General features: G+C 43.5%; 1 protein-coding gene across 1 annotated transcript in view; it reads left to right on the forward strand.

The window, feature by feature from the left end:
- Positions 1 to 14,638, forward strand: part of EDA (ectodysplasin A) — a 98,870-nt gene that overhangs the window by 76,030 nt on the left and 8,202 nt on the right. The window contains exons 3-6 of the mRNA XM_019520998.1: positions 2,909 to 2,938; positions 9,179 to 9,358; positions 11,109 to 11,143; positions 11,795 to 11,846. Of these exons, the coding sequence (XP_019376543.1) occupies positions 2,909 to 2,938; positions 9,179 to 9,358; positions 11,109 to 11,143; positions 11,795 to 11,846 (297 nt within the window). The remainder of the gene's footprint in view (positions 1 to 2,908; positions 2,939 to 9,178; positions 9,359 to 11,108; positions 11,144 to 11,794; positions 11,847 to 14,638) is intronic.

Here is a 14,638-nt window from a genome sequence, read left to right on the forward strand (position 1 = left end):
GGGCCCACTCACCCGAGCCCCTGGGGCTTGGCTCTTCCCAGCAGAGTGGGGGAAGGGGGTTGAGCCGCTCTGTGCTTGCGGCAGGCAGCTGCAGTGGGGGGGGCTACGGCGAATTTTGGGGTAGCTGCAGCCCCCCCATAGGCCTCCTCCCACTATCGCCCACCCTGAGGGCATCCTGGCCCAGCCCCACACTGGGAAGAGCCTGGCGCTGCCACAGCCCCAGCAGACTTACCTGCTGCCAATGCAGTCAACGTCTTGGAACATATCCCTGTTTGTTGCCTTGTAAAGTGGGTTCCCTTTATGCAAATTCAAGTTATGCACAGTTTTTCAAGAACACATCTACTGCATAAAGCAAGGGAAACCTGTAGTACACATTCCAATAAAGTTATATTTGTTTTTGCTTTGTTCTTAACTTGAATAATATAGAACTGGACACCTAGCATATAAGTAAATCTTCTAGTTTTTCTTCAACTGGAGAAAAATGTGTGTTGTGTTGTATGTGATGATGTACCACACCATCTGTACCCCCCTTTTCAAAATCCTAGATCCTCCCATGCCTGCATCAGTAAATTACAACATAACATTCCTTTCTGTTTCACAGCAGCAGGGGAATATTTTTGTTTATGCCTTGGTGGAAGCCCACCAATATACAAAAAGTCTGTGCTGTAGCATATGAGTGGCCTCCTCTTATATATAAGGAAAATCTAATAAAGAACCTAACAAAAAAAAACCCTTTTGTTTGAGTTTCTCAAAAAAATATGGCTTCCCCAAAATTTATAGAGTGCTAGTTCTGGTTTCTCTTTGGCAAAAATGAGTGGAGTAAACCAGGCTTTTAGTGGAGCGTTTTGTGAAGGGTTTGACACTGGCTGAGAAAGGAAGATGGTTTTAATTACCTTGTTCTGAAGAAAAGTTAACCTGGTTACACATTAGGAAAGCTATTATCAGGACCCCTTGAAGCATTCAGAAACTAGGGACATGAGGAAGAGAGGCAAAGACAGAGTTTATGAAGATGGTGTTTAGAATTAAATCAACATTTCCTGTTTCATATGTCCAAGTTCAAAAGAGTTCTCAAAATTATTTTCTTCAAGAAGTCATTGATGAAAATGCAGTAACATCTGAAGATGTTGACACTTCCCTATAAATATCCATTATGTTCATTTACATTACAGTGACAATATATATCACCCATCTGCACAGTACATGAACTATCATGATTGTATGGTGATGATCAAGCGAACTCTAAATTGGAACACTTGAACAATAAAACTACATTTATGGGCCCTGTTTCTAAGGGCTTCAACCAAGGCTCAAAATTTGTCTGAAATTGTGTGACAATTTTTGACAGCTGTGTGATGTCACTTCTGCAAATACAGTGTCTTTAGATATGTATGCTAAACCTATATATGTGCAAAGCTGGAAAATTTAGAAACTGAGGTGAAAATTTCACCATATATTTAAATAAACCTATGGTTACTGGGATGGAAAGTAGCTTCCATCATAGAATTGCTGTGGTTCAGAAGCAGATGGTAGCTCACATGCCAGCAAAGTAGCAGGTGTTTACCCAAATCATTGTACAATGACTTCTGGTTAAGAGAACACCCATCAGGAAGTAGACCATAATGTTGTTTTGGGCAAACCATTCTCTAAAATGAAGTTGGCCATTGGATACAATATACTAAGGCTGGTTAATAAATAAACATTTATTTATTACTTGTGTCGTGACACACATGCATCAACATATGGAATGAACAGATTAAGTAAAAGAAAAGCAGTAGGCAGCTGTGTGCAGAACGCGTGCCAGACTGGCCCTGCATGCTGGAGTCAGCATGTGTGGCCAGTCTGTAGGCCTGATCCAGACTGGCCCCAAATCCAGCATGTGGGACTGGTCTTGTGCAGGTGCTGCGTGGAGCACACATCCTCGACTAACCCATGTGTTGTAGGTAGCACGTGCTCTGAATCCAGACCCAGCTTCACACACCACATGCTGCACATGATGCCAGGGCCAGTGTGCTATATGTGGCACACAGGGCTAATCCAAGATCCACAAGAAGCACCACAGACCAGATAATAGGACTGTACAGGCCATGTCTATGTCACCCTGCATTAAGTCCCCGTACTTCTAGGCAGAATTCTCTGAACAGGGAAATTCCATTTCCCCACTAGGCTGTCCCCTAAACTGAACTGGCACCTTGGGGGGCATGTTCCTGTAGACAGAAGCTACTGTATTGGGTTCTTATATCAAGCATCATAGTTTACACATCATCACCTTGAGAGGAAGTGGCAAAGTAGAAAGATTCCATGAAATACCTGAACTTGCCAAGATATTTGGTTGTAGACCCTTTGCCCTCTAGAGCAGTGGTTTTCAACCTTTTTCATTTGCAGACCCCTAAAAAATTTCAAATGGAGGTACAGACTTCTTTGAATTGTAAATGTGGATATTCACATACTTTTGATTGATCATAGTCCTCTTTCACAGACCCCTTAAACACAGTCTGCAGACTCCCCGTGGCCCACAGACCATGGGCTGAGAACCACTTTTCTAGAGCAGTGGTCTCCAAAGTGGGGTGCGTGCAAGACGATCCATTGGGGTGCAGGAAGAAAATATTAGAACTTCTCTTTAGATGTATATTTATATAAATATACATATATTGGGGGTGCGCGCTCAAAAATTTTTTACTGATGGGGTGCGCGAATATAAATATACATATATTGGGGGTGTGCTCAAAAATTGCTTACTGATAGGGGTGCGCGATCAAAAACAGTTTGGAGACCACTCCTCTAGAGCACTGCTGTACTACGTCATTCTCTTTTTGTAACAAATAACACCATTCCAGAAACCTTTCTTGTTTCTTTTATTATAGATGAAATGCTTGCTGTGCGTTTCAGTTGTTTTCTTTTCTCTTTGTAGGTCCAAGTTCAGTTAAAAACAAGAAAAAAGGTAAGTTAAAAATCCTAATTTACCTTACTTGTCAATTGTAATTATTTCAAACATGAAGCCGTCCCTAACTGAGAACTCTCTATTCAGTATAAATGCAGGTGACCTACATATTAAGCCAGGGGTGGGCAATTATTTGGGCCCATGGGCCATATAGGCAGTTCTAGGGAGATGCCATGAGCCAGTCAGCACCCTTCTCTCCCCCTCACCCGCCCCTCCACAACTGCATCTTGCTGCAGCCTGCTAGAGCTGCCCTGCAGCTCCTCTCCACTGCCATCACCACCACCTCCAGCCCACCCAGTGAGGCAGTGGTGGCAGTGCAGAGGAGCCACAGGGAAGCCCGGGTACAGGCTCTGGGTGGCTGCAGCAAGAAGGGCCTGGCAGTGGCAAAGGGGAGATGCCACTTTTCCCCCACACAAGCAGCAGCTTGTGCCCAGCCGTCACCACTGCTGCCTCTGCTCAGTACAGGCGGGTGATTCTGGAGCAGGCACAGGGTGGCCTGGGGCTGTGTATGTGGGTTCCAGCTGGTCCAGAGCCAGTCCACTTAGCTGGGCTATGTCCAGAACGGGTGCGGGGCAAGCCAGGGTCAGGGCTGTGTGTGCAGGTCCCCACCAGTACCACGGGGTTGGGATCAGCAGCGGCAGCAGCCAGAAGGAGCCACTGCCTCCTGGGCTGCCTAGAAAGGCAGTCCAGCTGTGGAGCTGCCCAAGCCCTGCTGCATGCCCAGGGGGCAGCAAGTTGTGCCCTGGGCCAGGAAGGACTGAGGGACCTGCCGTGGGCTGGACAGAGCCCTTCCATGGACCGTATTTTGCCTGCTCCTGTATTAATCTCTCACTTTTGAGAGAGCTCTCACTTTTAGAAACACATTCATAAAAGCTTTCTTAGAATCTGGCACATTAGTATTCAGGGGAGGAAGTACAGGGGATACAGTTATAGTTAATTGCATAGTACACAAATAATTCCCAAGTCACTATATTTGCACATACATTTGGCTGAGTCACAGGCCAAACTATCATTAGCTGCTTGTCATTCATGTCATCTCAGTAAAAGGATATCAGCACAATCTCTCATTCTTCAATTTTTTAACTTGTGGACTTCAATATTTTAGGAAACATATCTTTAATTGGGGATCCACTGAATTAAGTATGGTGTGGATCAGATGCTTAGAAATTGATTAAATTAATTATAGGTATGAGGTAAGATTTACTTACATACCCTTAATAATAGGTGTTTGCTTCATTTAGAAGCTATTTCTAGGCTGCATAACAGTTATTTTGACTGCTTTGTATCACATATTTCAAGCTGTTCTAAATGCTCAAATTTATAACGGCTTATTGTATTGTATATGAATTGAGTTATCTTATATATAGTCCATCTGGGTTTCAGTAGTACATAAGAAGAGAGCTGCTGTGCTCACAGCCCTCTTTGCAAATATGTATGTTCGTGCAGAAATTTTCTATTAGGAATCTGAGCACACTGAAACATCTTAATTGTCTACAAAACTCCCTCCCAGGGAACTGATTTCAGTGTCAGGGTCCCTACAGTTGTGCCTTGCATCTATGGAAGTACCTTTTTGTGTTCTGTGAGCACTGTTGTGTACAGAATTAGAACATTCTGTAAGTTAAAAAAACAAACCAAAAAAAACACTGTTTCTTTGCAAACTGTGTACAGCCCTTGGGCTCCTGCAAATATGGCTTGTGTGCTTTTATGCATGCATTTAAATTAAGCACACGCTTACATTCATCCCTGTTCAGCAAAGCACTTACATGTGTGCTTAATGCTAAGCACATGTGTAAGAGTTTGATGAACCAGGCTGGATTTAGGCTTGTGCTTAGTGGTCCCCTGCTCTAAAACTCTAGTGCATTTTACAGATAATTAATTGAAGAAAGGAAAGCAGGCTGATTATGTGATGTGTTCTCTGCCACTGTCTCTGCAGCTTAGCAAAACCTTTCTAATGTGGATCAGTTTCCTCCACCTGCAGACATCTGTGTGTCATTTTTTGGCAGGAAGATTGAAAAGGAGAGTGTTTGCCTATGTTATTTGCATATGCAAACTACTGTCTTCACTAAAACACATCACTTTTGCTCCTTAGAGGCACACTTAGGAAAGTTCAGTCTACATTTCTTATCAAAAGTGTCCTAAAACATATTTTCTAGAAATCTAAACAACCCCCACAAACCCCTTTATCTATCTCATACTAGACCAGTTGAACTGGAAGTCTCCTAGGAAGTAATAATTATAACATTTACACAGTTTCTGGAATACAAGGGCTATCATAGGGCTATATTAACTAATACTTTTTTTTAAAAATCTGTTTTATTGCCATACTTTGAAAATATAGGGGTTGCTTGCTGATTGGCATGTTACACAGAAAATAGATAATTTCTCCTCACTTTGAAAAGTAAATTTCTGGATGCTGCCTGATACATCTGGCTAAAGAAAGTCTTGGCAAGTTGGGAACTGGATAAGCAGCACACACTATAAAATTATTCACACTGGCAATTGCTGGAGGATACTGTTAAACCTATATAGATTTATGGGATATGACCACTTTACTCAAAGCATTGTCTGTTGTGTACAAGCCACACAGATGTTGTCTACGTAACCAAAATGATCAGCTCTGGCTCATGATTGAATGCTGTATTTGAGGGGATGTGCCAGGATATTTCTATGTCTTGATTTCCCTCTTTTGTCATACACGTACACATTCACTCTTTGGTGGTTCTTTCTCTGGGCAAAGAATTTCTAATCTGGATGGACTTCTGTTCAAGTGAGTGATGTCTGTAACATGTTTTGTTGCTTATCTAAATAGATGATAACTCATCCACACAAAATCTCTACAACATTTAAAATGTTTCTATTTTCCAAGTGCAGTAGTTCTTACATGCAGCTCCCTATCTTTGAATGTTCTTCTTCACTAGGGAATGAATCAAAAGTCTTTACACGTATTGCGTAGCTGTTTCTATTCAAATCAGTAAGCAGAATTCCATGACTCGTGAAAAATTAATTGAAATACCTTGATGTAGCAACAGGAATGCACAGCAAATACCTGCCCATCTGCTGCTTTCAGGATTACATGCCATAGTTTTACACCTGAAGTAACAGCTAATTTAGTAGCAGAACAGGCCTCTGGGGCAAGATTAGTTAAAATAGCTGCAATGTGTATTCCCTTTTGGTTCTCAAGGCAGAGCCAAGAGAGACTGCAGCAAACCTGGCTTAGGTGCATATTTGATCCTGTATTAAGATAGCCTAGGATAAAGGTGATATAAACCAAAGGAATGTAATCAGGATGCTTTAGGCAAGATGTGTAAGGATCTGGAGTTGGGTTCAAGTTGATACTTTCAAAAGAATGTCATCCTAAGGGAGAGGAGAGCTAAGAGAATTGGAAGAAGACTTGGGTAGCTGCCAGATCAGATTTGAAAAGGCATGCACACCAATTGAGACAGAAATGCTACCAGCAGTATCAATTTGTTCCCCTTTATACCCTCTCCCCACCCTCATAAGACATGTGTACCATTGTAATGAGATCATTTAACTAACTTTTAGGCTTAAAAGAAAAGAACAAGAGATACCAGTTTTAATTTTCCTTATGAATAGAAATACAGGACGAGGCAGAGGGAGGGAATAAGAGAACACAGCTGCTGATGATGAAGTGAGTGTTACCACGCTCATATGTTGGAACCATGAGGGCCAGAAAGCCAGAAACAGGTAGAATGGTCAATGTTAATAAGACTTTGGGCTCCTGAAGGAGAACCGTAAGGGCATTCATAGATGACGTGGTCGGCTGCCTGAGCTTGAACACCACAGCTGCACCGGCATCACTGGAGAAGCCCCAAGGCTGCATTCTTTCCTTAAATGGTCCAGTGCCCGTTCTGAGATGGTTAAGACCAGGCCCTGTGGGGCAGCTGCCATCCTGGGAGATGGAAGCCGGTGTTGGGGATGAAGTTCTTTAGCTGAGAGAATTCAGCTATTTCATACAATCAGTGGGTTCTCAAGTCTGTATGTATGGCTTGTACAGAAAAAGAAACTGTCTAACCTACATTCCAGATAAAGAAAAAAATGAGCATTTGTGCCATCTAATGAAAGAAAAAGAAACTGCAGCTTCTATCAAACAAACTAGGGGAGAGGGTATGCAACCAGATTGGGACAGCAGCTTTGAGGCTGATTTATGTGCTTCTTGCTTAGGTGCTGTGCCATGGCATATGGTTTGGGCAGACCAGAGTGAGAAGTATATGGCCTTTCCAAATCTGTTAGCCAAAATAATGAGATTTATTTCCTTGCACCGTGGCATGGATACCTGTTGAGAAGTGCAGTGACTGTACAAAGCCATTTCAGTATTTTTAAGTACAAAGACCCACTTCAGCTGACATTCTGTCATTTGAAGCAGTTGGTGGATTCTCTCCCTATGACAGCTGTATTTCAGGTGATGGAGAGATTCTTGTATGCTTGCAAAGCTCATAAAAGTTGCTGTATAATATAGAATTGCTTTAAAAAACTATTTGAAAAGAACATTATTTTGTATCAAGCTCTGGAAGGTTAGGAAATCCCAAATGAAGCTTGCGTGGGGCATCTTATTCATCCCTTTTGTTCATATGCATTATAATCTTTATTTACATGATCATGATGTTTTATCCACAGGATCCTTTCCATATCCAGTGAGCATAATAGATGGTATTCAACTGTTCAGTATTTTTTTTACCCTTGCTATGCAGTCCTTCACCTAATGTATTGCAGCCAAAACGTTAAATCTAAAACTCTTCATTTTCTCAAAATCTTTCCCATGGCGATCATAGTAGGAAGTGAATCTCTCACACACATTAATGAATTTATCTATATGTTAACATAAAAGACCACCATCATCTGCATTTACATTGTCCAAGACTAAGTGACAAAGGAAAGATTGTAATTCAAATCCACTGGGTTCCCAAACTTCTGCTCATTTCTCCCAACCACAAGCTGTCCTGTAGAGAAAAATGCTACATGATTATGCAGTGAAAACCTTAGGGGCTGTACATGAAGGCCCCTTCCAGTAATGCCTAAAGCTGGTTGACAAATGTGTGACTGGGCCGTTTTCCACTAGAAAAACATCTTGCCAAATGCTTCCAGCAAAAACATGACAGGACATTTCATGCTTAGTTCATTGTTTCAGCTTCGATTATATTATAAAGTTATGATTATTGACATGGAACATTTTTTCCTTATTGACAGAAAAAAACATTCAGGTTCTTTTATTTTTCAAAGATACAGAGAATAGTTTTTGTTTTGTCCTGTTTGTGAGGAACCAGATTTGAATATCTCAGAATCAACAGAATAGAATTGGAATAGAAATTCTGAATTTTCATTGGCAGAAAGGGGCCAAATTTAGCTTGCAGAGCCAATGCAATTGTCTGCACTTTTAAAAGATAAATGCAAATTGTTTTATGTGCTACTGCAATAAATCACACCTGGTAACATATATCACTGGTGGGGTTTAAACCTCCTAAAAAAAAAAGTTAGCAACAGAAAAAGGCTGTTAGTGTGAGAAATAATCTGCTTCAGTTGAAAAGATACATGGGGAGAAACCCAGCCATCTCTCCTGTCAGAATCCCAAGTTGCTTCCTCCCCATGCAGCATTACCAAAGGAACAGTATTAGCTAGTGGAGCCATGTTCTCAAAGAACCTTTTCTGCTTACGGAGTCATTCCAGGCTTCACCATGTCATAGTCTGTCTTTGTCAACCATCCTGTCTTTAGAAGCTAAAACTACAGAACTTGAGCACCAAAATTGGGTGCAGTTAGCCTATATGGACACAGTAGATCAGGCTTTCCAAGGAAGTAGGGTACACTAGAGCTTTAGGGAAGAAGGTTTGTCTGAGGAGTCTTCCAGGACAGCAGACCCTTCCCACTTCCCCCTGTTTTGCTCTATTCCGTTTTGATTATTCACATCAAAAAATTAGCTTCCTTTCTGTCCTGTGCACTCATTTCATATGGCAAGCCCGGTTGAACCCGCTTGGATCACAGAATATGAGCTGGCTGTTTCATCTTGCTTTCAACTTGTCTTGCACTGGCTTCAGCTCAGCTGAAGCTTCTAGCACAGAATGGGAAAGTGAGTGTATAATGTAAAATGGCTTTAAAGAGCTCTTTCTTTTCCTCACCCCTCATGATACCACCCACTGCTCTTGTTTAGGAGACCAGGAGAAGTTGCCCCATGGCCTTTGTGTGCCATATTCAGTAGACAGAGTAATCTGCAATCTTGTATTTTTCAGGTAAAAAGACTGGTCCTCCAGGGCCCAATGGCCCTCAAGGGCCACCAGGGCCTCCTGGTCCGCAGGGCCCTCCAGGCATCCCAGGGATCCCTGGAATTCCAGGCACGACTGTAATGGGACCTCCTGGCCCTCCTGGTCCCCCTGGCCCTCAGGGACCACCTGGCATGCAGGGCCCCTCAGGTAAGCGTATTGTTTCATTTCTTCTTGGACCGATACTTTGCTGAATATAGCGATTAGGGCAAATACCATGGAGATGAGTGCCCCTAAAAACTGAACAGAACACACCCAAGTGGCCCTTCCTTCAGTTCCAACCCCAATCAGCGCAGCTACATAAGGAAGGATAGTCTAAGTGCCATGCTAAATATCTGAGTGCTAGTATTCCTGAATGTCATGAAAAACTTGAGCTAGATAGGGGGAACGAGGTAAAAAAATCTGCCTTACCTTTACCAGCTCCTCAGCAGGTGGCAAATAGGCTACTCCAGCTGATCACTCGTATTGTGCAGTACATAGGGATGCCTGGCCTATTTCAGACAAGCAATATCTGATCCTGCCCCAAAAAGCTTTGCCGAGGTTTTGATGTAGCAGTTAAGTGATAACAAACAGAAGATGGTGAAGGCAAGAGGATCGTGTGGGTGCTCTGGTTTGCACACATTGATATATTAGTTGTTTCTGTCTCCAATAGAGTGAGCATGAGTTAATGATCTCCCTCCCCCCAGCAACTGGAAGTTTTGGCATGGTTACTTTGATTTGCCATGAGCTCTTAAGTGGTTCATTTCCTTTCTCTGTATATCTTTGTCCCTATCTGAGTTACAACGGTCTTGCAGCGTACATCTCAAATATTTTGAGATCTTCAGAGGAAGTAGAACTGCAGACTGTTATTCTCTTAACATTCTAGTGAACTTTGATTTCACTGGTATTGAAGTCTACAAACAGCTTGTGACTCCTGTGTGTAAGATGTATGTAGAGTAGGTTGGCGTTGGGTTGCCTTGATTGTAGTTTGGGTAGTCTGCCTTAATTCACACATCTGCCTTAATTCACACATCTGTTTTAAACCTTTGGGAAAGATAAATCTGGATCAGTAAGGCCACTCCTTGACAAATTCTAAATTAATCAGAATAGTCACGTGCAGCATATCTGTTTTGCCCCTTATATGAAAATACTCTTTCTCCTACACTTCCTTTTTTACTGCATTTTCCATCATTTTGCATGGGTGCTCACTGTATCACCTTCTTATCAAGTTTGGTGTCTTATGTGACCTGTACTGCTGTGGAAAACAGTGGCCTTAACTAAGAACGCTTGAAACCAGAGATTCCTGACAATTGCAAGAGAATATTTTTTAAATTTGCTTTAAATAATAAAGCACTGTTTGCAGTCAGAGTTACTGCTTTATGCCTCATATGGCTTCTAGAGGAAACTTGGCTGGTTTCTAGCCTCTATATCAGAAGTAGCCAAGTGCAGTCCACATACAACATGTAGTAGTTAGCATTTTCCAAGTGCTGGCCATAGCCACCCTTATGTTTAATGAAGTATTGTGGCTTAGAGAGGTAAAAGATCCCAACGTGCAGTCTGCTGCTCAGGATGGAGCACTGTATGCTGGAACCTGTAATCTTTGCAAGAGCAATCCTCATGCTCAGTGAGAGGGTGGCTGCAATCTGATGCACTGAATGAACAGCATTTTTATTGAGAGTGGATGGACAATCTCAATGTGTCAGATATGAAATTTGAATCTACAAAAAGGATAGACTGAAGGTTTTCTCATTGAGAGACCTGCTGGATATTAAGATTTATACTATATATTGTCTTTCATCCTCTCTGTTCAAAATCCGAGCCTAGGAAAGAAAAAAAAGTGTTAGTAGGAGATTTGCTACAGTGAAGGTTGCAGACCATTTCCAAATACCATTATTATTATTGTAAATATCCTGTCTTGCAGGTGCCACGGACAAAGCCAGTTCGAGGGAGATACAGGTTGGTTAACCATGTCTCAGAGGAAATGTCACTTTTTGAGTTGAATTGATTTTTTGTTTTAATTTTACAGTATGATTTTTCCTAGGACACTAGACTAGAGTATAATTATGAAAGTAACTTTCTTCATGAAATAGGCATCTCTGCTAACTAGTCTTTACACTCATACAAAGAAAACCGACCGCAGTCACCTTTATCACTTGAACTGTCAGAGGAAATAGTGTTGATCAGTTGTTTACCAAACAGATTGCCATTATGCTTCTCTAGCTCTTTAGAACAAGCCAAGAGACTGTTTTTATGTTTGTTAGGTACAGAAAGCATTGCTAATCTACAAGGAGTTTCAAACAGTTCTTGGGGTCTGAATATTGAAAAAGCTGAAGACTATATGAATAGGACTTTCTAAATACAAATTAAAACACTTCAACTAACACTGCCACAAAGAAGATAATCATGATGAGTCCTCTTCACAAGTTGTGTGTTGCTTAGAGTTGAATGGGCTATCATACATAGTGCCTGCATCAGTTCCCTAAAGCTCTTTAACAGCTGTTCTGTGTCTTTATCCTGGTCATCAGTCTTATAGGGATGTGCCAAGTTTCTTAAAAGAACAGAACAGTGTATCTTGCTAATTTTAAACTACTGTACTCTTATTTGCAGCCAGCTGTGGTTCACCTCCAGGGCCAAGGTTCAGCAATTCAAGTAAAGAATGGTAAGATTTCCAAGAGATTATCAGCCTCTAACCTCAATCTCATAGGTGGGGTCTTTTAAGCAGTACACCATATAGCTGGGATCAGTAGGCCCCCTCCAAATGACACTCTATTGGCATTAGAGTGACAGTACTGTTCCCTCATATGACTCTGTCTGCTGCCTTTACCCCATCAGTTTAACTTCTCTTGTTCCTCCTTCATCCTCTTCTCCCCTGTGTTCATACATAGTTGTCTCCTAATAGATCCCTGTCCCAGTCCTCGTTCCTGAACTTGAAAGAGAGTATCTGCCTCATCAAACCATTAATCCAACCGCATCCTAGCTGACTAGCTAGCCCTCTTCCCTAATCCATTTTCTGCCTTCCTTTCAGTCCTTAGTATATCGTATACCTTCCTCAATACTGTCAGCCTGTGTTTTTCCCAATTTTCCAGCAGTCTTTTCTCAGTCCACCAGCATCTTCATCCACCCTTAGCCCCCAGTTCCATCAGTATGTCCCTTGTCCTTAATCCCTGTCTTGCTCCCCAAAGATCACCTCACTGAGCTGTTAGTGGAACAGTTCTCTGATAAGAGGTCCTGTGCCTGGACCCAGGCTGATTTCACTGCAGCACAAATCCTGTTTCTTGTGCAGTGCTCTGAGGCATTCACTGCCCAGCTGAGGACACAAACTATAAACCTCTTTCATACACAAGATGCTGCTGCTGCCAAATGTTATGAGGGCTGGGGGGAGGCAGTAGGGAGGCAATAGGGAAGTGGTGACTCCTACAGCTTCCTTGTTCATATGGATAGAGCTGACAGCAGTGCCTATAGTTAAGGCTGCCCAGTACTCACACTGGAAGACCTTGTTCTCAGTTACTTATAATTGCCAAACTTTACCTGCTAGCTTGGATGCATCCTGCGCTGGGTGTCAACTGCCAGCTGACTTCCTCCCCACCCCTTAATTTCAGCAAAATTGTTTCCAAATATCAAATTAGAAAAAGCAACTTATTTTCTCTGTTTTCAAAAATAACTATCATTGTTCGAATGAGAAGCTCTTGCTCCCAGCCAGGACTTGAAATTAGTAGGTCACCCAGAAGTTAGAATGAAGAGCTGTGCTGCACCTGAAGTTTGCCATGTGATACTCCTCTAAAAGTGTTTGGTCACACGTGCTCAGTAGAGACTTTAGCAGCAAATTTGTCTAACATATTCTGCCTGTAGTAAACTTAGTCCAGTCTCATAAAGCCCCATGAGAAAAACAAGCATCCTACAACTGCTCCTCCCAGCTGTTGGGGTCCAGCGTGCACCAGACCTGAGTGCAGGAAGACTTGATTCTCTTATGCCCTCAAGAGGTCTCCTTGTTCCTCCTGCCCAAGTAGAAGGAGGAAATGGCCTGACTTGAATGCACAGAGAAGCAGGGGAGGGGGCCTGGGCAAAAGGAGTTTAGTTTCTTACATTGATTAGGACATTTACCTGCTCACCAACCATGATAAAAGGTTTCAGTGTTAAAACACACCCTGGCATGTAGGCTTCTTGAGACCGCCTTTAATTACACCATCACATACAAATTTTTTCTTCACAGGATCCCATGCTCATTTGGTGCCCAGACTGCCTTCACTCTGGGCATGAATCAGGAGTGTGTAGCAAACGAGGCCATTGTCTGTAGAACTCCTGCTGCTTCGATTGCAGAAGGAGAAGTTGTTCAGTGACTGAGGCAGGAGTTGCAGCCCTTAGGGGTTGAAGTCTGTCCCTGATTCTGTCATAAGGCGTTTGCACACGTGATGAAAATTGCCCGTTTTTGCAGTTTAATTGTGTCACACTTTACACATACGGGTTCTTTATGCTGTAAACGAGTTTGTTGCAAACTGAACCACATCCCCATGTAGTTTAGTTTGCAGTGTAGCTCAGGGAACAGTTGGATCGGGCTGGGTGCTGCCTCCAAGCTGGGGCAGCCCATGGCCCATTAGCAGGCAGCCCCAGGGGGCACCACCACTGTGGAGGGGAGGACCAGGCCTCCTCACAGCTCAGGGCCTGCCAGCAGCTCACGCACCAGCCAGCGGCAGGCTTCACAAAAAATAAAAAGGAATAGGCCCCTCACTGGTTTTTTTTTGGGTTTTTTTTCAAGCGGAGCCTGCCCATGCGAGCTGCTGGCAGGCTGAGCGGCCCCTGAGCTGCAGGGGGCCCTGGTCCTTCCCTCTGTGGGTTCCCTCCCTCTGTCTGGGTAGGCAGCTAACAGGTAGGTGCTGCCTCCAACTCTTCCCTGAGCCTGCCAGGCCTTCCAGCGCCACGTGCACCATCACTGCTGCCTTGTCACCACCTGGGACTGCCCAGGATCGGCCTGCCTTGCCCCTGGGGCAGCACAGGGAAGCGACAAGAGGGTGGCTGTATGTGCTGGCAGCCAGAGAAGGTGGCAGGGATGGTGCATGCAGCACTGGAAGCCCTGGCACTCTCGGGGAAGAATTGGATCCAGTGGGTGCTGCCTCTGAGCTGGGGCAGCACCAGCCCACTAGCTGCCTGCCCGGGCAGTCCTGGACAGTGCTGCTGCCATGGAGGGAAGGACCGGGGCCCACTGCAGCTCAGGGGCAGCTCAGCCCACCGGCAGCTCATACGTGCAGGCTCCCCTGGGGGAGAGGCAGAGCAGCAAGAGGCACAATCCTTATTTTATTCATTTATTTAAAAATAAGGGGGTGCCGCTGCTGCAGAGGGAAGGACAGGGCCCCCCTGCAGCTCAGGGGCTGCTCAGCCCACCAGCATCTCTACCCTCCCCCCGCAACCCTGGCTGCAGGAGAGGTGGGCAGGCTCTTCAAAAAAAAAAAAAAAAAA

This window comes from Gavialis gangeticus, unplaced genomic scaffold (genome assembly GCF_001723915.1).
Source record: "Gavialis gangeticus isolate Ggan-Ray unplaced genomic scaffold, GavGan_comp1, whole genome shotgun sequence".
In the NCBI taxonomy this organism is placed as follows: Eukaryota; Metazoa; Chordata; order Crocodylia; family Gavialidae; genus Gavialis; species Gavialis gangeticus.